The sequence below is a fragment of the Lynx canadensis genome, chromosome A3 (assembly GCF_007474595.2).
Source record: "Lynx canadensis isolate LIC74 chromosome A3, mLynCan4.pri.v2, whole genome shotgun sequence".
Taxonomy (NCBI): Eukaryota; Metazoa; Chordata; class Mammalia; order Carnivora; family Felidae; genus Lynx; species Lynx canadensis.
Genome location: NC_044305.1, coordinates 118,441,861 through 118,468,861, shown reverse-complemented (window position 1 = coordinate 118,468,861; position 27,001 = coordinate 118,441,861). Strand labels below are relative to the sequence as shown.

Below are 27,001 nucleotides of genomic sequence, written 5' to 3'. Positions count from 1 at the left end.
GCTGGTGTCCGCCAGGGGGCTCTGGGAGCCGACTCCCGTCACGTGACCGCCGTTGCTCACCTAGCCGCCCCAGCTGCCCGGTGGGGGAGGCGGGGCCTCGAGCTGGGATTGGCTGGACCTCGGGGGCGGGGCGGAGCCGCGGCGACGCGCCGGGGAAGGCTAGGGCTGAGGGGGCCAGGCCGCAGCTTCGAGGCCCGGCACTACCGCGGTCTCGGGTCTGGAGTGGGAGTCGCAGGTGCAGGAGAGGGAGGGGCAAGGGGCGCCTTTCTACTGCACTTTTTTTTGCATTCAGGAGATTGCCTAGCTGCAATCTAGAGAGGTTTGCATGAGCTTCGAGTCTGCCTGACAAGTGAGGAAATGAGGCCAAGAAGCGGGAAGGGTTGCCATCTGCTGGGCCACGCCACCTGCTAAGGGAAGGCCGGGAACCAAGGCCTCGGGGGTCTGCGTTCCCAGGACCGCTCGGTGGGCGTGGGGAGCAAGGGCCCTGCTCCGTTCCCTCGAGACTGCAGAAGGCTCTCTGAGGGGAGGAGCTCAGGACGCAGAGGAGGAGCCAAGTCCGCCCCAGGAGCGGGGACCCGATCCTCGGGGATAAAACGCAGACCCCGGGAGGAACCCCGTCAGCCAGGCGGGCAGAAAGCTCCGGGAGCAGCCTCATGGAAGACAAGCAGATCCTGTGCGTGGGGCTAGTGGTGCTGGACATCATCAATGTAGTGGACAAGTACCCGGAGGAGGACACGGACAGCAGGTAGGGGCGCCCGGGCCCCTCGGACACCCCAGGGGCCGCTGCAGCCCCACGTTTGAGCCCGGCAGCGCAGACCCCAGGTCCGCGGGGCCAGGGGCCCAGCAGTGAGAGTCCAGCCTCGGGAGCTGGTGTCCCGTCCCCTCCGCCCGGGAGGACCTAGGGAAGGAATTGAGGCCGTTAGTAGTAATAAGGCCCAGGCTTTGGATAGCACTGTGTTCGCCAGTTGCCGTTCCAGGAATCATTATCCACGTTTTACCCATAAGCAGGTAGATGAAGAGATTTAACCAAGGGCACAGAGCTAGTAAGGTGCGCGACCAGCTTCTCTCTTTTTAACAAAAAGACGGCTGCACTTGCCTCTTACCAGCATTTACTTCTAATTTATCTACCACGTATATCTCATCTATTTCTTAAATCTTGAGGTAGCTTACAATAAGTATGCAGTTAGACCGCAGGAACATTTAAAACCGTGGTATTTGAGCTTCACTCTAGCTTCAAGGCCTTGCTGGCCCTGGAGGTGTATTTGGAGATGCTGTGGGTGGTGGATAGAGCTGGTTCGCGTGCCATCACCAACGTGTTTCCCTGGCGCTAAATTCCAAAAGGAGTTTACCAGAAGTCCTTTTTACAAAACACAGCGTCTTTCTTGGTTGTCTGGTAAAAGTGGAAGAGTCGCTGGTTGGCTCTTACATTTACTCTTGATAAGAACCTCACCGTTAATCACTGCAATCCCAAGAGGGCATTTCTGTGGGCTAGAATCTTTGGGTCCACCCAGCCCCGTCACATGCATTACCACATAATTTCCTTACAGCAGCCAGTGGGCAGTATGGAAGGGTCAGTAGGATCCTCTCTTTATAGATGATGAAGCAGCTAAATATGTGGAGAAATTAAATGAGAATCGTAAGACCACATAGTTACTGAGTGGCAGAGCAGTAATTACAGCGCCTAGGAATCTAGTGCTCCAGGCCTCGGTTGTCTCCTGTGCTCCCTCTGCCCATCTCACGGAGTTGACCCTTTGCTTTGGGCTGCTTTGTTTGCCAGAGGTTAGAGCCCTTGCCAGGGGCACAGGGACAGTGGGGGAGGGGCACAAGGGGATGCTGCTCTGTAGACCTAGCCCCCCTCCCTACCAGGTCAAGCTGGCCCCAGGATGCAGTGCACCGTGAGGAGTTAGGCCTCCTCTCAAGAGAACAGTGTGGATCCCAGGACCGGAGGGGCCGGGGAGGAACCGGAGTGCCTGCTTTTCACAAGAGCTGCAGGCCCATTCCCTTTGAGCTTACTTAGGGGGAGAGGTTAGGATAAGGAGATCCTCGGGGCTCCCACTAGGACGAGCTCATTCTGAAGGTGGGCGCAAAGGAAGGTGCCTCTCTAAAGAGACCCTTCCCATGTTCTCCATGCTCTCTGCTCCCAGGGTGTACCCCCCTCTCCCCCAGACCCATAGCTCTGCTCCTCTGCTGAGCAGAGCCCTTGCCCATAGGGCCTCTGTCTGTCATGTGCCTAGCCCACCCAGCCCACCTTCTGGACTCTGTTGTGCTTCCCAGATGGGCAAGCCCAAGTGGGGACCCAGGCCTTCCCAAGTGGGCACCTCAGCCCCATCTGTCCCAGACTCTCTGTGCTCCACGGGCAGCTGGGACTCTCAGGAGCTGCCACCTGGAACTTGGCCAGACCCCTGAGGAACGGCCCTGCCTCCCAGAGTCCAGGCCAAGAAGAGCCTTCCAGAAAGCATCCTCTTGCGCAGCAGAGCATTTCTGCACAGGAAGTTGGGTATTCGTGTGACTTTGAAGGATCTCCACAAAGCCAAAGTGTGCAACCTTTCTGTGAAACCTCATCCAAGCTGGGGCCTAACTACTTTCTATTCAGAAATATAGAGCGCATTGCAGTGGTTTAGGGAGTAAGGAAACCTGGGTTCTGACAGCAGCTTTGTCATGAAGTATTGGTGTGATCTGAGCAAGTCAAATCCCACTAGGCTCCCCCTTTCTAATCTGCATGAAAATTTCTCTAAAGCTCATAGCTTGAGTAATGTTTGACCTTTTACAAATTAGTATCTTTTCTTTTTTTTTTTGTTTATTTTTGAGAGTGAGAGACAGAGAATGAGCTGGAGAGGGACAGAGAGGGAGGGAGACACAGAATCCGAAGGAGACTCCAGGCTCTGAGCTGTCGGCGCAGAGCCTGACGTGGGGCTCGAACCCACGGACCATGAGTGGGATGCTCAACCGACTGAGCCACCCAGGCACCCCAATTAGTTTCCTTTCTAATAAGATCACGGACACCTTTTCCCAAGGCTGAAGAGAACCACAGGGTTAAGTCTTGTGTGCCAAAATACCTTAGCCTAAAAATTCTGTTTCATTTCTTTTTTTTTAAGTTTATTTATTTTTGAGACAGAGAGAGACAGAGCATGAACGGGGGAGGGGCGGAGAGAGAGGGAGACACAGAATCGGAAGCAGGCTCCAGGCTCTGAGCCATCAGCCCAGAGCCCGACGTGGGGCTCGAACTCACGGACCGCGAGATTGTGACCTGAGCTGAAGTCGGACGCTTAACCGACTGAGCCACCCAGGCACCCCTGTTTCATTTATTTCTTAATTAGTGGTTCTTCTTACTGTAAGAGGCCACAGTTACTCTTGTTTTTGGAACTGGAAGAATATAAATAACAGCCTGCACTGTTTACCTCCCAGTATTATTGGAGCACAATGAGAAATCGTTCCAGTGCTTTGACATGCATAAGTAATCATTTTTGTTGTTGAGAACAATGCAGTCCTTCGGGTGTATCTCCAGTTAGTTTCCTCGGAGTACACCTTGAGTTAGGTTTCCAGCAAAGATAGAGAAAAACTGAGGGAAAAAAAGGTAATTATGTGATGGGATGTTGTGTTAACAAACCTTATTGTGGTAATCATTTTGCAATACGTGCGTATATCAAATCACCACATCGTATACCTTAAACTTATGGACTGTTATATGGCAATTATATTTCAATAAAACTGCAAAAAAAAGGGGGGGGAATGGAGAAAAACTGGTTTTCATCCAATAATCTTTTTTTTTTTAATTTTTTTTTTCAACGTTTATTTATTTTTGGGACAGAGAGAGACAGAGCATGAATGGGCGAGGGGCAGAGAGAGAGGGAGACACAGAATCGGAAACAGGCTCCAGGCTCCGAGCCATCAGCCCAGAGCCTGACGCGGGGCTCGAACTCACGGACCGCGAGATCGTGACCTGGCTGAAGTCGGACGCTTAACCGACTGCGCCACCCAGGCACCCCTCCAATAATCTTTTTAACTTTTGACATTGCGTTTTTAAATCTTAAAAAAAATTTTTTTTCCTAAGTTTATTTATTTTGAGAGAGAGGCAGTGCAAATGGGGGAGGGGCAGAGAGAAAGGGAGAGAGAGAATCCCAAGCAGGCTCAGCACTGCCAGCGCAGAGCCCGACATGGGACTTGAACCCACGAAACCACGAGATTGTGACCTGAGCTGAAGCCAAGGGCCGGATGTTTAACAGACTGAGCCACCCAGGCACCCCTTAACCTTGACATGGTAAAAGTTAGCTTTCCCTCCACATAACTCCTACATTGGTTACAGCGTACAGGTTTGCTCCCTGTCTTACTTATTTTGACCTGAGTTGTTACTGAAGCAGGCTCCCCAAGGACAGGAGTAGGTAGCAGATTTGACACCTTTGGGAAGAGGCTCTTGAGTTATCCAGCAATCAAGGTGGAGGCTGAAGGTCCCTCTGCCTGGGGGAGAGGTGGGTCATTGTAACCGAGGAGGAGGTCACCTGAGTTAGTGGAGCCCTCCTCTGAGATACCTGAAGGAGTGAAAATGGAAAAATCAAGATGCTTTCTGAGGGAGGCCTCCCAGCTTTTACACGCCCCGGGGCCCTGCCCCAGGACTGCGTTCGGTCTTGCTTATCCTGGCATCAGCCTGCTGGAGCTGCAGGGACCCTCCCTGTGTTTTGCAGGTGCTTGTCCCAGAGATGGCAGCGTGGAGGCAACGCATCTAATTCCTGCACCGTCCTCTCCCTGCTTGGAGCCCCCTGTGCCTTCATGGGCTCGCTGGCCCCGGGCCATGTTGCCGAGTGAGTGGAGGAAGGAGCGGGCAGACTACCCTGTAGAAGGAAGTCTTAACCCTGGGTGGGGGTGGGGGGCTGGGGGCAGGCTGTGAGAAATGGTTTGTGGCCACCAGAAATGGGTGGGAGGGGCAAGAGTGGGGCACCAGCATCCCAGACCCTCCCAAGCACGGCTGTTTGCTGCTCGGGTGCTAACGCTCTCCTGTGAAAGCTTTTATTTCCACAGCCTGTTTCCCTGGCCACTGCCCAGAGCCTGCTCAGCTTCCCACCTTCTCCTTCCTTGCTTCCAACAGACTCTGCAATGGATGTGACTTTGCCCTTCTCAAGTCCCTAATCCTGGCTACGCTTGTGGCAGGAGGCAGCTAGGGACCTGCTGTCCCAACCCTCCCTCGGGGATGTCCAGCATCCATGGTCCTAGGGTTCAGGCCCACGGTTTCTTCCCCAGCTGAGGGGGCAGGGCCACTGCTGTGTCCCCGTGGTTCACTAAAGCAACAAGAGCAGCCTGCTGAGGACACCCTGAAGCCACGTGCTAAAGCTGGGCCCAGGCCCAGGCCTCCCAGCTCCCCGGCTGTGAGGCTGCAGCCCGTAGGTGGCCCGTACGCTTTCTCCATGTTGGCTGCTGTGGGGACCCAAGAGCCCTTTGACCCCTGGCCCCGCCGACTCAGCAAACGCTTATCAGGAGGTGAGGCCCACACTTTGCCCACTGTGGGCACTAGGGCAGGCTGCCAGGTTGCTGGCCTGTGAAGCACAGCCCTTTGAACCCTGGTTTCATGGGGCTGCTGCCAGAGCCCAGCCCCCTGAGCTGTGGCCAGATTCTCTTCCTCGGTGATCCGGCACAAAACAAATCAGTGGGCAAGGGCCCGCCCTGTGAGGTGGGACAGAGGGACCTGGTGCCAATAGCTGGCCACTTGTCAACCTTCTTCAGTGGCTGTCTTCCTTCCTGTTCCTCTGGCTTAGGGTGGTAGACTCACCTTTCTGGAACAATAATGCCGTTAGGTAGGCCATTCCAAATTCTCCCCCTTTGTTCAGCAAGCATTTAATGAGCACCTACCACGTGCTAGGCATGGAGGGTGCAAAAAATCATTTGGAAAACCACCCTGTAGTTTGCATGCTTTGGAGGGATCCTACTATTTAAAGGATCTTTGAGGTGTACGATGAGGAATGATGCCCCAGCTTGATCAGCGTGAGAAAGGCCAAGATGGTGGCTGGACCAGCGGTCATAGGACACTTTCCAGAGACGCTGCGGCCAGGAAGCGTGGGGGTGGCGCAGTCTCCTCCAGGGTCCACCTCCCACTCACTCTGATTAGAGGGGATTCTGGGGAAGAGTCCTGGACCAGGCCCCACGTCGAGGAGCATCAGGCACTGGGAGCCAGCTCACTGCCTGCGGGGTTCACCTTGCCACGAGAGGTGAGGGTGGTGGGTGGCCTCACCAAGGCAGCACCACTTCCTGGCCGGGCATCACGGAGGCAGCCGCGGACTGAGTGGAATCCCAGTAGCACTCAAGGGACTCCCGAGGGAAGAGTACCGTGAGGATGAGTGTGTAGAGGGCAGCTGGGGAGCGAAGTACCACCTTGGTAATTATCAGTTCTGCCAAGGCTTTGCATGAGACAGACCACAGTGCCCTCACCTGCTTCGTTCAAACAGGGCACGTGCTCCAGGCCCCCAGATCTACCCCATCTGGGTTCACTGAGCACATCCTTCTGGCTTGAGTCAGACTGAAGGACAGGATCCGGGTTGGAGTTTACCTCAGCCAGGACCTAAAAGAACATCCCTTAGTGTTTCTCTCACTGAGTTCCAGGCTCTGTGCCCCTGCCTCTCCTGCCCCTGGCATAGCCTCTGACAGCATGGTGATTCCCGGCTCCCTCCTAGCCCCCTCTGCTTGCAGCCGGAGTCCCTGCCGCCTCCCTCCAGTCCCCAAACCCTTTGCAGCCGGAGTCCCTGCCGCCTCCCTCCAGTCCCCAAACCCTGTCGAACTACACCTCCCCTGGGTTACTCCGTCTCGGCAGTTTTGTCCTGGATGACCTCCGCCGCTATTCTGTGGACCTACGCTACACAGTCTTTCAGACCACGGGCTCTGTCCCCATCTCCACAGTCATCATCAACGAGGCCAGTGGTAGCCGCACCATCCTCCATGCCTACAGGTTTGTACACCTGTCCGCACCTTGCCAGCTGCCGCCGCCGCCGCCATCACCGAACTCCCGGAACGGGACCCTTCTTCTCAGAGAGGCACCCCTGCTCCGGCATTCCTCCTCAACCCTGAGGGAGGCCCAGGCCACTCGTAGGCTCTAATTTGTGTCTCCTTGCCCTTCCCTTGGCTCGGGCTCCACCTCAAGCTTCCTGGTGGCCGACTTCAGGCAGCGGGGCGTGGATGTGTCTCAGGTGGCCTGGCAGGGCAGAGGGGAAACCCCATGCTCTTGCTGCATCGTCAACAACTGCAATGGCTCCCGCACCATTGTGCTCTACGACACGTAAGGCCCCCCCGGCCTCGCCCTGGCACGGCCCACCAATCAGTTCCCTCCCTTGCCACCACGGGCATCCCAACTGCCTGCTCTCTGCCGCCTCTCTCTATACCAGAAATTGTCCTCATGCCAAACTGCTCAGTGATTTCTGAATTGTTTTCAATTAGGAGAGAAGTGAGGTGGGAAGAGATGTGCTTTGTTCTGCCTGGTGACTTGGCCTCGGTCACTACCAAGGATGGGCGGGCAGGCCTGCGCAAAACATAATTCGTGATGTAATTCCTCCGTAATTGGCCAATCAGCAGCCTGGGTATGGGTGTGGGGAAATTGTTCTGAGGAGCGGGGGACAGGAGGTGTGATTCAAACCATCTGAAGCCCTGAAGGGGACTCACTGGAATTTCCAGGGTCAGCCCCAGGGTTGCCAGCCTGCAGCATGGCACCAAGGAGCTGTGTTTGGGTGTTCAGAAGAGATGAGCCCACCGCAAAGCTCCCTGCATAATGAAGCCAGGCCAAATGCCACACACAATTCACAGCTGTTGCTGAAGTAGAGGGAAGGGGAACATTGGGTCAGCAGATCAGGGCCATCTGATGCCATGTTAACTGGGGGGAGGGAATCCCTTTAAAGTTCCAGGCTGCTAGGGAGAGGCCCTGTGGGCCCAGACCCTTCTTGTCTCCCCTAGATTGCCTCCTGAAGAATCTCAGACATTTAGCTTACTAAGAATCTAGCATGTGCCAGGTACTATGTTAGGGCTGAGGTGGTCCACACCCAGCAGCCCTGGGGTTCAGGCTGTCCCTACTGCCCGGCATGACTACTGGACCTGGGGAAGAGGGGGCAATTATCCTAGGACAAGCTTTATGGCCAGTGGTCTCTGGGCTCAGTGTGTCACAATGAATAAGTGAGTGGGCATATATGCAAGCAATGACCTTCACCTTGGTCAATCCTAGTGTTCTGCCCATCAGGTAACAATCTGTAGCAACTTTGATCAAGGACACCACATGGGTATTCACAAGAAGGGAAGGAGAGGAGTTCCAAGGAGAAACGTTTGTTGCCCTCTGGCCTCAGTGTAGGGAGATCCACACACGTTACCTTCAACTGCAACAAGCTGGTGGGTTTGGACCCATCTACCAAATGGGGAAGCAGCCTCAGAAAGGCCCAGGTACTCAGCTAGTTAACTGGATGGATTCGGCTGCAGAGCGGGAGGAATATAGGTTAGGTGTAGCTCACTGGTCAAGGCGGACCCTTCCCAGGGCTCCACACCTAAGTCAGCCAAACAAAAACTCATCCTCAAGCACCAACCTTGGCCTCGGAGTTGTAACACAGAGCCGCCGAACTTAGAACGGTGGTGCTGTCACGGCTGGGACGCCAGAAGTGAACAGGACCAGACCCAGAGCAGCCATAGCCTTTGTAGATCACCAGGGCATTGCATGCTGGGAGCTGTGTGTGCGGCTGGCAAGGCGGAGAATTCTGGGAATTGTAGTCCCTGGTGCTCTTAGAGTATTCTGGGAGATGTGGTCTCCAAGGCACTCAACTGGCCTCTTGTCACATGCTGCAGTTGAGTTTACCCTTAGAAAATATCACAGCCTCCAACACCCAAAGGGCATTCTAGCAAACTGCTTCTAATCCCCTGTCTGGATGGAACTGAGTGGGGCAAGGAGTGGTCAGGAATTTAGCCTGGAATAGCGCCTATCCTGGAGCTGAGCCTCAGAAGCCTGTGCTGTAGAAGCCTGTGCTGTAGAGTAGTTTCTGGCCATGCTGCAGGCAGCACCAGGCAAAGGGGCCCCAGCAACCAGTTAGAGATCCCAGCCTTGGCTGACCTCACCATCATGCCTTTTCTGTCGTTTCTGTCCTATGACTTAGGAACCTGCCAGATGTGTCTGCTGCGGACTTTGACAAGGTTGATCTGACCCGGTTCAAGTGGATCCACATCGAGGCAAGTCCTGCCTTACCTGTGTTTTGAGGGGCTCAACGTGCCAGGTCCTCCACATATTTTGCCTTCTTAGTTTTTTTGAACCATGATGTACCTTAGAGATAAATGAATCCAAGTACCCTCATCCCCTCTCCATTCTTCTTTGTGTTTTCAGGTAGGAAACTAAGGCCCAGAAAGATTGGGTGACTTACTCAAGGTCACACAGCAGGGTGTAGGCACCAGAAGCGGGATGCCGGCTCCAGGCAAAGGCCCATGCTTTCTGTGTTACAGACTGCCCACCTCCTCTAGACTCTGAGAAGTCCCAAGTTCTAATCCTAGCCTTGTGATTTAATTTATTGTAGGTCCTTAAGAAAGTCTCTCTTTTATTCTTTTGTCTCCTCCTCTGTGAAATGGGGGGGGGGGGGGCTGGTTAATAAGGTCTCCAAGGTCCATGACTGCTCTAGAATTTTGAAACTTAGAATGGAGTTCCCGCCCCCTGCCTCCCCTCACCCAGAATTCCAGCAGGGAGGGAAGAATGAGCCAGATCAGCTGGGCACTGCCCAGCTGGTCCTGAGCTGCCCCGCCCCGCCCCGCCCCAGGGCCGGAATGCATCGGAACAGGTGCAGATGCTGCAGCGGATAGAACAGCACAATGCCAGGCAGCCTCCAGGTCAAAAGATCCGAGTGTCCGTGGAAGTGGAGAAGCCCCGAGAAGAGCTGTTCCAGCTGTTTGGCTATGGAGACGTGGTGAGTGGCCCACACAGCTTCCCCTTGCCGCATCCTGCTAATTTGGTCCTTAAAGGGAGCCAAGCATTCCCTTGTTCTGCCTCCCACACCTGGAATGGCTTGGTGTCATTGGCAGGTGGGGGGCAAAGAGGCCCCCAGCTTTGGGCTCCCGTGCAGGCCTCAGCAGTGGCCACGGAGCAAAATTTCTCCGTCCCAGTGGGTGCATAGGTACGAGAGTAGCCAAGGGGTGGGGGCTACTAGAGCCAGCCTCGGAGCACCCTGCGTGGGAGCATCTCCTCCCTGGGCCTCCTCAGTCTCTCCTTCTGTCAAATGGAAGAATGGGACTGTTCTCCCAGGTGTCCTCCAACTCTGGGGTGGGTGGCAGGCTGTGGGGGCCACTGAGGGGTGAGGGAGGATGGGAGGGGACTTGCATAGGGTAAGTTTGGGCAGTTCTGGAATGGAAATGAAATCTGAGTGACAATCCTAGCATCATAGCCTGAGCTGGTAGGACCTCCACTGTGGCAGCACAAAGGTACAGGTGCCTGAGCCACACCCTGGGTTTTTATTTGATTGGTGGGTGTGGAGCTCAGCTGAAGTATTTTTTAACAAAACTCTCTCTGGAAGTTCTAATGTGTAGCTGGTGTTGAGGAAGCTCTACAACCCCTGCCCCTTTGTTTTATAGGTGAAGAAACGACCCAGAGGGCGTAGTTGCATTAGGAAAACAAAACAAAAACGCCCGCGAGAGCCAGAGGTGTAACGTGGCAGTGGTAGCTCTCACCGCCAGATGGCGCTCAAGGCTCGCTGTGGGTTTTCAATTGCAGGGACATTCGTTGCTCTAGAACAAATCGGGGATTTTTGCGTCACAATTTACAGGGCTGTATTCTAGCATATCTAGAGCAAGTATGAAAACGCATCCCAGTGGGACAGCGAGATACTACGTTGGGGATTTAGGTGGCCACATTGGAGGAGTGACATTGCACTATGGGGGCAACGCCAGGCTGCTGGTGGTGAGTGACTGAGCCAGGACTAGGGTGAAGGTAACCGTCAGCCTCTCTTCCACTGCCCACAGGTGTTTGTCAGCAAAGATGTGGCCAGGCACTTGGGGTTCCGGTCAGCAGTGGAGGCCCTGAGGGGCCTGTATGGTCGTGTGAGGAAAGGGTGAGCAGGGGAAAGCCAGGAAGAGGCCTTAGGTACAGAGCGTGAGTGAGCCTGGACACTGGGGGCCGCCCTGAGGAGGGGGGTGAGGCTGGGGGCCCGGGTGGGCTGACAGCCCGGCTGAGTGGAGGGTCTTGCAGGGCTATGCTAGTCTGCGCCTGGGCTGAGGAGGGCGCTGATGCCCTGGGCCCTGACGGACAGCTGCTTCACTCGGATGCTTTCCCTCCACCCCGGGTGGTGGATACTCTGGGGGCCGGAGACACCTTCAACGCCTCAGTCATATTCAGCCTGTCCCAGGGTGAGTACCCCCCCCCCCCCCCCCCCCCCCCCCCCCCCCCCCGCACGAGGCCCAGGGCTGAGGCCTGCCTCTGCCCGGAGGACCTAGCTCATCTAGCTATTTGTCCCTCCAGGGAAGAGTATGCAGGAGGCTTTGAGATTTGGCTGCCAGGTGGCCGGCAAGAAGTGTGGCCTGCAGGGCTTTGATGGCATTGTGTGAATGCCCGATGGTGGCGGTTGCTGGCTTACACCACCCCCCTCCTTGGAGGCTGGCATCACCGGCCGCCGTTGCCTTCTCCCCTCCATCCAGCCTGGCTCAAGGGCTGCCCTGCTCCCTGGGCGGATGCAGACCGCGGGAGGGTTCCGCCTGTGTCCTGTGTCTCTCTCACACTGCTGAGCCACACAGGAAATAAATCTGCCCCAAAGCCAGCTTCCTTCTGCCAGTCTGTCCTTGATTCCTGAACTGCTCTGGCTGGGGACTCCGGAGGCTTTGATACTACAGCCCTTCACCCTCTTCTTCTCTAGTCCCCAAATTAACCTCCTTGCCGAGGCCCAGAGGAGGGGCTGCCTACACCAGAGCAGCAGGGAAGTACCCCAGACTTGCCTCCAGCTGTGCCCTTGGTGGTGACCCAACCGGTCTGGTGAGGAGGAGCCACAGGGAGTGGGTAGAGACCGCGAGGCTTCCTGGCTGGGGGCAGGGGGACACTTCTGTCCTTGTGCCCCAGGGAACCTTCCGAACAATACGCCCATTTGAAAATCTCCTCTGCGCCCCTGGGCTGTCACAAGACTCCAGCCTTAAGGCTCCAGGACTGTCCACAAGGTTGAGCCAAGCTGATGGGCCAATAGGCAGGGAGCCTATTCTGGTTTGGTGGTGCCTTCACAATCTAAAAATATCTCCCCCCCCCCCACGTGACTGTCCCAGAACCAACAAGCCCCACCCTTAGAGCCGCCCTGTAGTTAAGGCTGTGCTTCAGCCACAAATGTGCCCCAGGATACAGTTGCTGTCCCGGAGGGAGACGGGGCCTGAGGGCATATTGGAATTCGCCTATTTTGTAAGCTTCATAGGGGAGTTGGGGCAGGGTGTGTGAGGCCACAGAATGTGATACAGAGCCTGGGCTTTGCAGTCTGACACACGTGAATCCAAATCGGCCACTTAACTAGCAGTGTCACCTTGGGTGTATTACTGAATGCCGTCTTCCTCAGTTTCCTCATCTGTCAAATGGGGCTAATTCTGCCTGGTCATAGAATTATTGTGAGGGTACAATCAGACAACATATAAAATGTCCAGCATGATGGCTGGTACGGACCAGGCTCTCAATAAATGGCAGTTCTTGTTAATATTTGGGGGTGGGCACATACAGGGTGGTGGGAAAGACCTGCTCGGAGCTGCAGGAGGCTTCTGGGTGTCTGAACACCCGGTGGCGGGGGGGGGGGGGGCGGGAAGGGGAGCACTCGGGCTCCAGGGAGAGGCTGTGCTCTCTTCCCCGGCTTGTCTGCAGCCGGCCGGGCCCTACTGCTGCAGCCTGCTTGCCGGGCACCGTCCACGAACACTGGGAAAGCCGAAGCCCCTCCGAGAGGCCCTCCCGGTCCCCAACCCCCTGTGTCCCTGAGATCAGGCAGGCTAGACCTGTAGGTAGACGGCCCGAGTGGATGAGTTCATTCAGTTTTTTATTGGCTGTCTGGGCCCTAAAGCTGCCCCTCAACTTAGGGTCTCCCTGAGCTGCACAGAAAGACCTGTCCCTACTGGGGCCAGGAAGTGGACAAAGAGGCGGTCCTCGTCGCAGCACGTGCGCACACACACACACGACTCTCCGGGGCTTATGTTCTGGTACTGAGACTTCTAGGGAGGCAAACTTGTGACCTCAAGATTTATATCTCATCATTCTCCAGTTGAACAGCATGAACTTCAAAGTCATTTGGGGTGTCCTTCGACTCCAGTGTTTCCCCTGGAAGCTCCTCTGCTTCCTTTCCAGTATCCCTGGCCTCTGCCTGTCCTATAGCCTCCGCTCCAGGGGCTGGGGCTTCTCTTTCAGCCTCTGCCTGTCCCCCAGCCTCCTGTACAGGCTCCAAGGACTCCCTTCTGGCCTCTACCTGTCCCCCATCTTCTCCTCTAGGACCCAGGGCTTCCTGCGTTTCTGGTCTTGATGGGCTTTTAGCCACCAGGGACTGCCTCCCAACATCTTGTGGCTCCAGAGGCTCTTTGGGCTCTGTGTGGCTTGGGGCCTCTCCTGGGAAGTTGACGAGCTCCGCAGGGGTCATGAGCCCATCCCCATTCAGGTCCTGGGTCTCGAGCACCTTGTCCACTACCAGGATCACCTGTGGAAGCACACAGTTGCTGTGAAGTCTACAGTGAACAGAGGTGCTCCCAGAAGCCCTGACCCTCCCAACACCTTCCTACATCCCTGCCATGCAGCGCTTTGAGCATTTCTTCTATAGTGGATTCACCAAAGGAGTCATGATGAAAAAACCCGAAGTCCCAAGAAGCGGCGTCTCCTTCGTGGGGGAGAAGGGGCCCCCCAGCCGGCAGGGCTTACCGGGTTGGCAACAGGAAAATCAGCAGCTCCAGGGGCCAGGGCTGCGGTCAACATGGACAGCAGTTCCAGGCCATCCAGCTGTCCACTCTGGTCATAGTCGTGGAGGGCAAAGAGGTAGAGGAGAACTAAGGGGGAGAAAGAAGCTACATCAGAAGGGGCGCTAGGGACAGATGGAGGAGGCAGGGGGCACCCGACGGCCTGGGGTCAGTCCTGACTCTGCTGCCCTAAGCCCCCCACCCGCCGGCCCCACGGCCCAGGCCCTCACCCTGCTCCCGGCTCATGTGTTCCGGCTCCTCTTCCATCTTCTCCAGTCCCTGTAGGTAGTTCTGCAGAAGCCTGGTGGAAACACGGGAAGTAAGCCCCAGAGAGGCCGGTCTGCAGACCCAGGCCTGCCCCCCAGACCAGCCCACTCACCGGAGCTGCTCCTGGCCTGGCTGGAAGGGGTTGGGCAAGGGCTGCTGCTGCAGGTCAGGATCCAGCCTGGAGGAGGGAGAGAAGGGCCGGCCTTGCAAAGAGCCTCTCACAGGATGCAGCCACCCGCCTTCCACCCTCAAGCTCTTTGTAGGGTTCTCTCCCCAGACCCGAAGGGCATTGTTCTCTCAAATTCCCAAAAACCTGGTGGGGAGGGGGCCCTCCTGGTCTCCGAAGCAGAACCTTACTCCCTCAGACTATTCTTTTTGCAGATTCCTAACTTAGATGCTAAGTGAAAACCCAAATAAAGCATCTGGTTAGACAGAGGCCAGATGAGGCCACACCTAGTAGATACAAGTTGGAGATCCAGGAAAACAGTGAGCGGGTGGCCAGACCACATGGATTGTGGTCACCCTTCTACTTTGGTGCCAGGCCCCAAGGGGCAGGTCTCTGGCTCAGCCCCGAGGCACTGCCCAGTTTTACACAGACCCGATTTGCTCCACAACACAGACTGGATTCTTTTTTCCAAGCTGAGGGCATTTATGTTGGTTTTGGAGTTTGGACCTACTCAGGGTCTCTTTCTCAGTCCTTAAAGCTCACGGTTTGCTCCCAGTTCTGGACAGGGCTACCTGTTTGCCCAAATCAGTCCAGACCTGTGAAGCCAGACTGTTGGCAGGAGCCACTGCAGTGGCCTTTGTCACCGCTGCCAGTCTCGCTGCTGCTCCTGGATCTGTCCCTCCACCCCACCCAGCACATCCACCGTGTAGCATTCATACCAAAAACCTTGACAAAGGATGCTCGCGCAAAATAGAAATGGTCTGCTAAGGAGCTTGATGTCGTCGGCATTCCCACTATAAGGTCTTGCTAAGGGGACCGCAGCCCCTTGCTTGGCCCACAGCTTCCACCTCATGCTTCACACCCGTGGGAACGGAGCTCCTGGATCCCAGACACACTGACCCCAGCAAACGCGTACTGAATGCCCACCCTGCGAGGTGGCTTAGAGGCTGCAGTACCTGGGCAGGGAGCGGGGCTCAGATACAGAGATCAGGGAGCACAAAGCCCCGTCTCCTGCCTCCCAGAGGGGCCCACCACACCCTCAGATTCCCCAGAGACTGTCCCCGTCCCAGCCCACGGCCCTGCCCTCTGAATCCCCTTACCTCACGGTTCCGTCCTTGGGAGCGGCCTGACCCAAGGGCAGCAGCAGCACTAACACTCTCACTGTCAAAGGTAACATCCTGGAACTGAACTAGGAACAGAGGTAGGGAGTCAAGGGGAAGGGGTGGAGGGTCGGTGGGCTAGACAGGAGCACCTTCTCTCCCTGCCCCCACGTGCAACCCAGGTGACAGGACTCCTGCTCAGGGCAGAGGCACAGACATCAGGGATCCCCTGTGGAATTCATTCAAAATGAATCTTACTCCAGACCCCAGGTGGAAGGCTCCTAAAGCAGACCTGCTGTGGTGGAAGCAGCAGTTAGGGCAGGAGCCCCTCCCCACACCCAGCCCCCTCTCCCCCCACCAGCCTCCCCGAGGTGCTCGGAGAAGTGCAATCTCAGTACATCTAATCCAGTCCAGTCACTCATTTTGCAGATGGAAACTAGCTCAGAGAGGTCAAGAAAAAGGCCAAATCAGAAATGCATAGGGATACAAAAAGACGAAGACTCGCACAGAGTAAGACTGTTAGTTTGTATTTATTAAAACTCACCCAAGAACAAATCAATAAAGGCTCAGTCTCCTTGCAACAGATCTAAACTCACATAGGGACGGAAACAAATCAGGGTCAAACCAACAGTGGCCCCAGGAACTATTTACTAAATGCAGTTAGGAAATCCCAATATAAAGAAAAAAAAAAACAACAACAACAACAACTTTCCTTTGGACCTACTTTCTGTAAGCTCCCTGGCAACACAATCGCTTGGTTATATGAAAACAGTCAAACAGAGGAAGGATCGATCAAAAGCACAGAACATGGAGCTTTCTGATTACTCCCAGGTGCATGTACATATCATATGAATTTCTGAGGAGGCACACACCCACCACAGCTGAGGCCTGAGACCCTAGTCCCACTTCTAGGAAGACCAATCGTCAGGTGCTTGACAAATCACCTGGGCGGAGGACCAGGAACCCTCTGAAACCCTCTGCACCCTCTGAAATGCCATTCTGGCTAGCACTGGATTTTCCTGGAGAAACGTTTCATGAGATTCTCAAAGCGCTCCATGATTCTAACAAGGGAGATTCTCAAAGCGCTCCATGATTCTAACAAGGTTCAGAAGCACTGCAAGGTTGGACATCGACTTCCTAAGAGATGTGGGGTAGAGCAGGTGACCATCCGGCCAACGGGAAGACACTTATGGGAGCCTGGCTGCAGTTGCGCAAGCAGAACTGCCTTGAGGAAGAAGCAGCAAAACAGGGACGTCTACAAGAAGGTAAAGCAACTGAGAGGCACGGAAGCCGTCTTTAGTTTTCTCTGCATACGTGGCCCCTACAGATATCGTGAGTCGACACAGTTTATTGGCGTCCATAATCCCCAGTGGCCAAACACGAACACTGGCTGGCAACACAGATGCTTGAGCTTCAGTTGTCGTCCCCAAAAGAGAAGACACGTCTTGGGTCCATCCAAGGGAGGTAGTTGGGACTGAGATCTCCATATCAACTGCGGGCCCTCAGGGGTCTGGATACACCTCAGTGAAAGGGTTGTCTAGAAGAATATCCAGATCTCTATGTCGGAGACTATGATTGTAAATGTTCAAAGAAAGTAACTCCAAAGTTGGATAAAAATAGTATTTTTTCAAATGCATTGAGTTGGCAAGAAAATAAGAAATTCTGAGTGCAAAAGCACAGTGAAAACGGTCATCCTGGGGGGAAGTGAGCTTGAAATCAGCTTTGCCTTAAAAGTGTCTGCCAAACCAAATCCAGGTGAATTTGCACTATCAATCTGAGTGCTTTGTGCAACAGAGGAGCCCAGAGATAAGGTCTGGACCCACCCATCGTGAGGAGACTGATAGAAGATCCCCTACGGAAAGTTGGGATTCAAACAGCCTGACTCAATCTAAGGGTGAACGAAAAGTAAATGTGTCACAAAGAAGGGCAGCACAAATCTTGCCAGTCTTGACCTTGGTGCTGGGTAGAAGGGATAAAGTCTTCCCTCAGAATTTGTAACAAGCCTGCTCTAATGTGGGTTCAGGACCTGAATTAATGCTATCTCTGTGGTTCAAAAACCTAAAGCAGATCATTTATATTTTAAGTGGTACCTGGTTGATGGTACCTCCAGTTGACTAGCAGAGGAAATTATACATCTTGTCCACGAAACACAACTCCAATCCCAGCTCAAAGAAATTCCGAGTATCGGTGAGCATGACCTTACAGCCAGAAAGTCATAAACATACAAGGAAATAAGACACTGTGAATGAGAGCCAGCTAACAAATAACGGGTGAACCCAGACTTGCAAAAATTAAAGACACTGGAATTATCATACAAAGAATATAAGGTATATTTAATATGTTTCAAGAAACCAAAGAGAAGTTTGAAACTATGCAGAAGGAATATGAACATAAAAATGACCAAGAAGATTCGAAGAAGAAACAAACATAACTTACACAAATACAAAGAAAAGGTTGATTTTAAAATGCAATGGGTGGGGTGCCTGGGTGGCTCAGTCGGTTAAGCATCTGACTTCAGCTGGGGTCATGATCTCAGGTTCATGAGTTCGAACCCCACGTCAGGCTCTGTGCTGACAGCTCGGAGCCTGGAGCCTGCTTTGGATTCTGAGTCTCTCTCTGTGTCTCTCTCTTTCTCTGCCCCTCCCCCACTGGCACTCTCTTTCAAAATAAATAACTTTAAAAAAAAAAAAAGCAGTCAGAAAGAAAAGGTAAATACCCCAGAAGGAAGAATAATTAGACTGACAGCTGATTTCTCAACAGCAAGAGTGATGCCAGATTACAGTAGTATCTTAATACATTGAGAAAGGCAGGGGGGAGGGGTTGGGGGTGGGGAGCGGCGGTGGGGAGATTGCCATTCTAGAACTCCAGTCTCAGCAAAATTATCTTTCAAGAATGAGGTGAAATAAAAACAATTTCAATAAACAACAAATTAGAGAATATGCCACCAACATTCCTCCAGTAAAGGAAATTCTAAGGGATCTGTTTCAGGAAAAAGGAAAGTGATCCCCAAAGGATTTGAAATGCAGGGGAAAATGGTGAGCAGAAAAGAAATCAGAAAGTATTTGGGAAAATATAAACAAACATAGATTGACAACTATGTTAATACAGGGGGCAGAAAAGGTGGCCTGAGCTACAATATTAGACAACATTAAGATGTAAGGTGTGGACGGTTGTTTGGGAAGAAAGTAGACATACTGAGCAACTTTGTTAAATACGCATGTAAAAGTTTTAAGGATAACCACTAAAAAATAGAAATGGAATGCATGACCTCAAACCACCAGAGGAAAAAATGAATGGAATTAAAAAAAAAATCAATTCAAAGAAAGGCATTACAAGAGAAAAAAACTAAAAAAAAATTAAAAAGGAAAAGGCAAGTAGAAGGGCGCCTGGGTGGCTCAGTCAGTTAAGTATCCAACTCTTGATTTCAGCTCAGGTCACGATCTCACGGTCTTGAGACTGAGCCCAGTGCCGGGATCTGTGCCGGGTATGGAGCCTGTTTAGGATTCTCTCTCCCTCTGCCCCTCCCCTGCTTGCACACGCATCGGCACTCTCTCTCAAAAAAAAAAAAAAAAAAAAAAAAAAAAAAAAAAACAATAATAGACAAAGGAAAGCTACTATAGCTTTATTGACTAGACTTTTTTTTTTTTTAATTTTTTTTTTCAACGTTTATTTATTTTTGGGACAGAGAGAGACAGAGCATGAACGGGGGAGGGGCAGAGAGAGAGGGAGACACAGAATCGGAAACAGGCTCCAGGCTCTGAGCCATCAGCCCAGAGCCCGACGCGGGGCTCGAACTCACGGACCGCGAGATCGTGACCTGGCTGAAGTCGGACGCTTAACCGACTGCGCCACCCAGGCGCCCCTTGACTTTAACGCATGATTATAAACAAAAGAATGTCATTAACAAAATTCATAAAACTTGAATCCCATAGGAGGATAACATAATTCTGAACTTGTACGTGTCTAATAACATAACCTCAGAACATCCAAAATAAAAACTGGCATATCACTACACACCTATTAGAATTGCCAAAATCCAGACAAAATCCAGAACACTGACAACACCAAATGCTGGCAAGGATGTGAAGCAGCAGGAACTCTCATTCGTGGCTGGGGGAATGCAAAACGGCACAGCCACTTTGGGAGACACTTGGGCAGTTTCGTATAAAGCTAACCACATTCTTACCACACAATCTAGCAATTGCACTCCTTCACATTTAGTGAAAGGAGCTGACAAATTATGTCCGCACAAAAACCTGCACACAGATGTTTATAGCAGTTTTATTCATAATTGCCACAACTTGAAAGCAAAGAAGATACCCTTCAGTAGAAGGATGGAGAAATAAACTGTGGTCTATCCAGACAATGGAATATTATTTAATGCCAAAAAGAAATGAGCTCTCAAGCCATGAAAAGACCTGGAGGAACTTAAATGAATATTACTAAGAGAAAGAAGCCAATCTGAAAAGGCTGTGAGCTAAATGATTCTGACTATCTGACATTCTGGAAAAGGCTAAACTATGGAGACAGTCAGAACATCAGTGGTTGCTAGGGGCTGGGGTGGAAGGGATGAGTAGGAGGAGCACAGAAGATTTTTAGGGCAGTGAAACTACTCTGTATGATCCCATCATGACAGACACATGTCATTATACATTTATCCAAACCCACAGAATGTACACCACCAGGAGTGAACCCTAACGTAAACTATGGACTTTGAGTGATGATGTGTCAATGCAGGCTCAACCGTCATAAAGATTGGACTCTCTGGTCTGGAATGTTGATAATAAGGGAGTTGTGCATGAGGGGCTGAAGGGGGGAGGTATATAGGAAATCTCTATACTTCCTTCTCAATTTTGCTGCGCTAAAAAAATAAAGCCTTTAAAAAAAAAAAACAGGCAGAACTACAAGGAGAAAAGTCGAATCTGCCATTATGGTAGAGAATTTAACATATCTCATTTAGTGTTTGAAAGATTAAGCAGACTAAACATTAGTAAGAATGTAGAAGGTTAAATAAAACATTTAATATGCCTGGGCTAAATGGGGGCGCCTGGGGGGCTCAGTCAGTTGGGCGGCTGACTTCAGCTCAGGTCATGATCTCACAGCTTGTGAATTCAAGCCCCACATTGGGCTCTGTGCTGACAGCTCGGAGCCTGGAGACTGCTTCGGGTTCTGTGTTTCCCTCTCTCTCTCTGCCCCTCCCCTGCTCACACTCTCTCTCTCTCCCTCAAAAAATAAATAAACATTAAAAAAAGTATATGCCTGGGGCGCCTGGGTGGCTCAGTCGACTTCGGCTCAGGTCATGATCTCCCGGTCTGTGAGTTCAAGCCCCGGGTCAGGTTCTGTGCTGACAGCTCAGAGCCTAGAGCCTGTTTCAGATTCTGTGCCTCTCTCTCTGACCCTCCCCCGTTCATGCTCTGTCTCTCTCTGTCTTAAAAATAAACGTTAGAGGAAAAAAAAAAAAGAATCTGTCTCACCCTGTATTATATGCCTAACATACAATTACATTAGAAAGCAATAACAAAAATTATGTAAAAAATCTCACGAATATGGAAATTTAGAAGTCATACTTGTATGTGGATCAAAGAAGAAAATCATAATGGAAACTGTTAAATACTTAGAATTGGATAATACTGGGAGGATATGCATGAAAACAAGATAGGTAATCAAAGTGGTATCAGAGGGAAAATGGATTGACTTCAAAGTGTATATTAGAAGAAAGGACTAAAAGTTAATGAGTTAAACCTTCCAACTCAACAAGCTAGTAAAACAGAATAAACTAAGAAATAAAGTAATAAAAGATGGCAGAAATTAGGAACACGATAGAGAAGAGCAGCAAAGGCAAATACTGGTGTTTCTTTTCTATTTTTTAATAATTTTTTTAATGTTTATTTATTTATTTTTATTTATTTATTTTTGAGAGAGGGTGACAGAGCCTGAGCAGGGGAGGGGCAGAGAAAGAGAGGGAGACACAGAATCCGAAGCAGGCTCCAGGCTCTGAGTGGTCAGTGCTGAGCCCCACGCGGGGCTCGAACTCATGAACAGTGAGATCATGACGGGAGCCCAGGTCGGAAGCTCAACTGACTGAGCCACCCAGGCGCCCCATCACTGGTGTTCCTTTAAAAGGACTAATACAGGGGCACCTGGGTGGCTCAGTCAGTTGAGCTTCCGACTCTTAGTTTTGGCTCAGGTCATGATCCTAGGGTTGTGGGATCGAGCCCTGATTTGGGCTGAATGCTGAGCATGGAGCCTGCTTAAGATTCTCTCCCTCTCTCCCTCTGCTCCCCCTCTCTAAAATAAAAAATAAAAATAAATAAATAAATTTAAAAAGGGACTAATTCAATAGACAAACCTCTGACAATTCGCATTAAGAACAAAGAGAAAAGGTACAAATAAACTGAAAATGGGGACATAACTATAGAAACAGCAGAGATTTGAAAACTTCTTAGAGGATAGAGCTAATTTCCTAGAAAAACTTAGTAGCAAAACTGATGGAAAAGGAAATAGCAAATCTTAATAGTCCTATAACCATTACATAATTTGAATCAGTGAGGATTAACCTATATCACTTGAGGGACTACAAACCTGAAACGTTTCTAGAGAGGTAATCTGCAAATATGTATTAATTGCCATTGCCAATAACACCATCCTGAGGATTACATAGGGAAGAACTCAAATGGAAAAAGAAACTACAAAGATATCTATAACTGTGCTATAAATATTAGTTAAAGAAACAAACAACCTGACATTGTCTAACATTTAGGCAATGGCTAAGCAAATCTCATTATAAGACGGAGCAATAAAAAATGATAAATACTGGGGCGCCTGGGTGGCTCAGTCGGTTAAGCATCCAACTTCGGCTCAGGTCATGATCTCACGAGGTTAGTTGGAACCTCGCATAGGGCTCTCTACAGAGCCTGCTTCAGATCCTCTGTTCCCCTCTCTCTGTCCCTCCCCAGCTTTCGCGTGCGCGCACTCTCTCTCTCAAAAGTAAACATAAAAAATGTAAATACTACAAACTCATAAGTCTTAAAGGAAAAAATAGACAGATTTGAATATATCAAGGGTTTAAACTGCTGTATCACGAAGGACATGGTAAGTCAAGTGCAGTGGGACAAGTGAGGACTGGAGGCAAGTAGGGTTTCAACACCGCTGCCTACTGCAACAGGGGGTTCAAGACAGAAATCTCAACAGAAAGTCCATGGAGACTGAGTGGAAATGCAAGAACTGCAGGGATGTGTGCCTTAGCCAGGAGGGTTAGAGGGAAGGTCCTGCCCGCAGGGCACCGGAGCACCCAGGAAACAATGGCTGAAGGACGATATAGATGAAGGGGTCTGGTATCCAGAATGCTGCTGGGTTTCGGGGGTGGTGATGGCAAGGTTCAGCTGAGGGTTCTCTAAGGTGGAAGGAGAGGCACATAATGGCTGAGAGGGCCAGCTGGCCAAAAGAGGCCAGACGGAGAATGCCAGAAAGTATAGATCCTGGGACCAGATGCCACAGAGGACAGCATGGGTAGCACCAGATGTCAAAGACTTTTCATGACAAAGGCCAGGAGCGTGAGCATCTGTAGGGAAGGCAAGTATAAATACTAAGTTTGCAGAATGAAGATAAAGTGTATTTGGTTCTTCAATATTTATTGAGCACCTACTATATGTGAGGCACTCTTATAAGTGAGATGAGAGTATGAAGTAGAAGTACTTATTCCTTTTTTTCTTAAAGCTTGCAAATATATAAGTAGGAAAAGATACAGATGTTAAGCAATGATTAAGAGAAAGAGAAACACAGAATTATAAGGCATAGGTGGCACAGCCCAAAGTGTAAGGGAAGGGGCCCTAACCTCAGGCTGCCTGAATCCAAATCCTGGCTCTGGAACGCAGTAGCTGTGGGACTTCTGTGTTTCGGGTTCTCGTGTGGCACGTGAGGCGGACCTCTCGTGGGGTGTGGTAAGGGTTAAATGACACAAGATTTGGGGCGCCTGGGTGGCTCAGTCGGTTAAGCGGCCGACTTTGGCTCAGGTCATGATTTCGCGGTCTGTGAGTTCGAGCCCCGCGTCGGGCTCTGTGCTGACAGCTCAGAGCCTGGAGCCTGTTTCAGATTCTGTGTCTCCCTCTCTTTGACCCTCCCCCGTTCATGCTCTGTCTCCTTCTGTCTCAAAAATAAATGTTAAAAAAAAAAATTATAAATAAATAAATAAATAAATAAATAAATAAATAAATAAATGACACAAGAGTTTACATATCTTGTAAAATCCCATGCCTGGCTGTACAATAATGCCTTCTTCCCCTCCAGAAGTTTTCTTGGAGTGCTCTGCAGTGGCTTCACACATCCCCACCCCTCCCTGGATACCCTCAGATGGTGTGGGCATACCCCACACTACCGCACCCCCCCACCCCCATCTGTTTTCTGCCAGGACCTACGCCTACAGGAGGCACTGAAGTAATTTCAATCCCTCAGAGCTGTCCAAACCTATTATCCAGGCTTAATGTGTTATCATCCACTACGAGTTGCCTTTTAAAAGAGGACTCTCTGGGGGTAGCAACTCAGGCATAAAGGAGAAGCACCCTCCGGGCCCACTAACGTACACACTCGTTAGGCCAAATGTGCTGGTTTGAAAAAACATGTCTGCAAATTCTTTGACACTTCTTCCCACAAGGGATTGAGTCTAATTTGCCTTTCCTTGTATATGATCTGGACTCAGCCACTCACTCCTAATGAAGAGCTGAAATGATGCTACGTGACTTTCAAGTGTAGGTCTTAAAAGGTGACATAGCTTGTACCCGGTTCTGGTTCTCTCTCCCTCTCTCTCTCCCTACACGCAGATATGCGCGTCTGAAGCCCTGAGCTGCCGTGGAAGAAGTCTGGCGTCCCTGAAGCTACCACGCCGAAAAGACTGGAGAAACCACAGACAGCGAGATGTCTGAGGAGCCTCGGCTGTTCTGGCCTTCAGCCGCTCACATCTCCCCAGCCCGAGGACCATCCAGGAGAAAGAGCAAACCTTCAGGTGATTCCGACCCCCAGCTTTCCAGGTGCCCCAGCCCACACTGAATGGAGCAGAAATGTGCTTGTCTCCATACCCCTGCCCAGACGGCACGCTCGTGAGCAAAGTCAAAGTTATTGTTTTCAGCCACTAAGTTTCGAGGCGGTTTGTTAAAGTTGCCTGAGTAATCTGAACTGCGTGTGACCTGGGCAGTCACACAGGGGCCCAGCTCTCGGAGGGGCCCTGTGCTTAGTGTAATACTCTGCTGTCACTGTTTTGAAATTCTTTTTAATATATTTTTTAATGTTTATTTATTTATTCGTTTATTTATTTAGAGAGTGCAAGCAGGGGGAGGGGCAGAGAGAGAGGGAGAGAGAAACTGTCAGTGCAGAGCCCGGTGTAGGACTCAAACCCATGAACTGCAAGATCACGACCTGAGCCAAAATCAAGAGTCAGCCGTTTAACGAACTGAGCCACCCAGGCACCCCTCCATCTTGAAATTCTTAATTTTGTTTTTGTCCTGGGCCCTGAAAAGCATGTACCCTGTCCACACGAATTACCAGTACTCTCCTCCTCTCGGTCATATGCACCCATCACAAGTATGTAACTATGCAGCATGTGTAGTGGACAGAGAACAGAGCTTTGGAACCAACCAGGCCTAGGTTCAAATCCCAGCTCCACCACAGGCTGTCCTCACTGAACTTCAGTTACCTTACCTCCACAAGGGAGATAATAACAGTATGCAACTCACAGGGTTACAGTGAATGTTAGTGCATAACGAAGTACTTCTTGCACAAATTAGTGCAGTAGCCTCTCTCTTGCCCTTGCCTCTGGTATCTTCTCCATTTAAAGGACCCTCCATACCCACATTACATTGATCTTCCTTAGCTGGAACTCCAAAATCTTCAGTGGCACCCTATTTCTATTAGAGTCCAAAGTCCTCACCTTGGCATTTTCAAGGCCTTCTACAATTAGATAGATATCAGGTCACCATTTTACACTCATCTTCCGGTGCTCTATGACACTAATGCTCTGCTGCAAACAGAGGAGAGGCTCCCAAAATACCTCTCACTTTCACTTTACAGTGCTTTTGCCCAAGCTGTTCTACCTTCTACCTGGAATAACCTGGGCCCTCCTGACAACCTTAGCATTCTGACGATAGTTCACGTCACAAACTTGAATAACTGGATGTGGACTGTTAATGTCAATCCAAGTAATATTCTCAGGAGTTATGCTTCAAACTGGCATTTTTAGTACAGATGACCCACCTATATTGCTTAAAGGAAGTCAGCTACAGCACTTCAAGTAATGTGTAATGAGGTTGGCATAATGTGGTCCACACGTAAGACATTCCTCAGCATTTACAGAAGCTTTTGTAAGCAACAGAAGAAATAAAGCCATTATTGAACCACTGCCTGTCAATTAAAATGTTCCTAATCATTTCCTATAACTATGATGCTCATAAACGTAATTTACTCTCATGACGACACGAAAGCCACTGCAACTCACAGTTAACAGTTGTGATGTAATAGTTACTCACATCCTTCACACACACTCCCATTCATACACTCCCAGTCACAGCGACTCTCAGGCCTCAGATTTCTTCAAGCCTTTGCCTCCGAGCACGGGAGGGGAGCCCAGCCTTGGGGTCAGACCTCTGATCAAACCCGGCCCCTCCATCCTGTCGCTGGGGCCTAGGTGGGTGCCTGAGTCTCTCTGCGCCTGGAACAACAGTATCTGCCTTGTACGGGCCTGGGGAAGATGCAGTGGGATAATGTCCGTTACATGACTGGCAGCGAGCGCATGCTCTTTGAGTATTTCCAGAGAATCTAGGAAGTGGCAGGGGCCTTTTATCTTGGGTAGCTTCCCATCCAATGCAAAGCTTTCTTCCACAGCATCCCTGTCAATGGCCATTCAGCCCCCGCTTGACTTTCCAGGGCAGGAGTCTAGCACCTCATAGGGCATCCATCCCATTTCTGGCTGAGTCTAACTGTCCCAAAGTTCTTTTGAACCAAATCCTCACCCTTAACTTATCCCTCTGGTGCCCCCTGTGCCTCCCAGGACACTCCCCTCCCCCAAAAGAAGAGAGAGTGGCTTTCCGGCCAAGAAGGTCCCCCACACCTGACAGCTGGTCTCCACCCTAACACTTCCAGCTGGCCCCAGCTGGGGTCCCTCCCCAGTCCCCCTTTTCTTCATCTGTCAAATGAGGATGAAACTCCTGCCTGCCCCCAACCTCCCTCCCACGATGTCAGAGAGACAAAGGAGACATTGGGGGGAAAGGCGGCCGGGGAACTGTGAAACCCCATCACCACGCCTAGAGAGCTCGGGATTCGCGCTCCAGCCCCTTCCTCTACTCGCCCTCCGGGATAACCTCCTCCCGGGAGGTGCCCCGAGGCTGGAGCCGCCGCTCCTCGCCACCCCCGCCCGGGGACGCAGAGGGGCGGCGCCCGCAGCCTGGGCCCCCAGAGGCCGGAGGCCGCCCCCGCCCCGCGGCCCCGCGGCCCCCAGCCCGCCAGGCCCGGGGCGAGGCCGCCCGACGCCGAGCGCGGACCCACCTGCGGCGGCGCGGCGAGGGCTGGGGTCCGGCTTCGCGGCGGCTGGAGGTTGTGCGCCGGCCGC

General features: G+C 51.6%; 2 protein-coding genes and 1 long non-coding RNA gene across 10 annotated transcripts; 1 reads left to right on the top strand and 2 right to left on the bottom strand.

Annotated features, from left to right (window-relative positions):
* The first annotated feature begins 160 nt into the window (after window positions 1-160).
* KHK (ketohexokinase) lies at window positions 161-24,652 on the top strand. 4 transcript variants are annotated; one of them, XM_032592713.1, is made up of 8 exons: window positions 161-745; window positions 4,680-4,796; window positions 7,121-7,255; window positions 9,102-9,174; window positions 9,750-9,896; window positions 10,945-11,033; window positions 11,171-11,328; window positions 24,225-24,652. In XM_032592713.1, exons 1-8 carry the CDS (start codon window positions 654-656, stop codon window positions 24,236-24,238), a joined length of 825 nt encoding a protein of 274 aa, XP_032448604.1. In that variant the 5' UTR covers window positions 161-653; the 3' UTR covers window positions 24,239-24,652. The 4 variants fall into 4 exon arrangements, with proteins under 4 accessions (XP_032448604.1, XP_030167320.1, XP_030167321.1 ...); XM_030311460.1 differs by lacking the exon at window positions 24,225-24,652 and adding an exon at window positions 11,441-11,736 and having other exon boundaries at window positions 162-745; XM_030311461.1 differs by lacking the exons at window positions 7,121-7,255; window positions 24,225-24,652 and adding exons at window positions 6,794-6,928; window positions 11,441-11,736 and having other exon boundaries at window positions 162-745.
* On the bottom strand, window positions 4,200-8,641 carry LOC115511022. Of its 4 annotated transcripts, XR_003967924.1 has the most exons (5): window positions 8,541-8,641; window positions 8,331-8,430; window positions 6,949-7,171; window positions 6,415-6,544; window positions 4,200-4,526 (listed from the first exon to the last, which is right to left on the bottom strand). It is a non-coding gene; the product is annotated as an uncharacterized LOC115511022 (long non-coding RNA). The 4 variants fall into 4 exon arrangements; XR_003967922.1 differs by lacking the exon at window positions 4,200-4,526 and having other exon boundaries at window positions 5,817-6,544; XR_003967925.1 differs by lacking the exons at window positions 4,200-4,526; window positions 8,331-8,430 and having other exon boundaries at window positions 5,817-6,544.
* Window positions 12,958-27,001, bottom strand: CGREF1 (cell growth regulator with EF-hand domain 1). 2 transcript variants are annotated; one of them, XM_030311464.1, is made up of 6 exons: window positions 26,938-27,001; window positions 15,409-15,497; window positions 14,255-14,320; window positions 14,106-14,176; window positions 13,841-13,965; window positions 12,958-13,622 (listed from the first exon to the last, which is right to left on the bottom strand). In XM_030311464.1, exons 2-6 carry the CDS (start codon window positions 15,483-15,485, stop codon window positions 13,176-13,178), a joined length of 786 nt encoding a protein of 261 aa, XP_030167324.1. In that variant the 5' UTR covers window positions 15,486-15,497; window positions 26,938-27,001; the 3' UTR covers window positions 12,958-13,175. The 2 variants fall into 2 exon arrangements, with proteins under 2 accessions (XP_030167324.1, XP_030167325.1); XM_030311465.1 differs by having other exon boundaries at window positions 15,409-15,492; window positions 26,938-26,979.

Coding starts and splice junctions, on each gene's coding strand:
- KHK (XM_030311460.1), top strand. CDS start 654: ATGGAAGACAAGCAGATCCTGTGCGTGGGGCTAGTGGTGCTGGACATC. Junction 746..4,679: donor GAGGAGGACACGGACAGCAG/GTAGGGGCGCCC, acceptor TGTGTTTTGCAG/GTGCTTGTCCCAGAGATGGC. Junction 4,797..7,120: donor GCCCCGGGCCATGTTGCCGA/GTGAGTGGAGGA, acceptor CTCCACCTCAAG/CTTCCTGGTGGCCGACTTCA.
- CGREF1 (XM_030311464.1), bottom strand. CDS start 15,485: ATGTTACCTTTGACAGTGAGAGTGTTAGTGCTGCTGCTGCCCTTGGGT. Junction 14,177..14,254: donor CCAGGCCAGGAGCAGCTCCG/GTGAGTGGGCTG, acceptor TGTTTCCACCAG/GCTTCTGCAGAACTACCTAC. Junction 13,966..14,105: donor ACACATGAGCCGGGAGCAGG/GTGAGGGCCTGG, acceptor TCTCCCCCTTAG/TTCTCCTCTACCTCTTTGCC.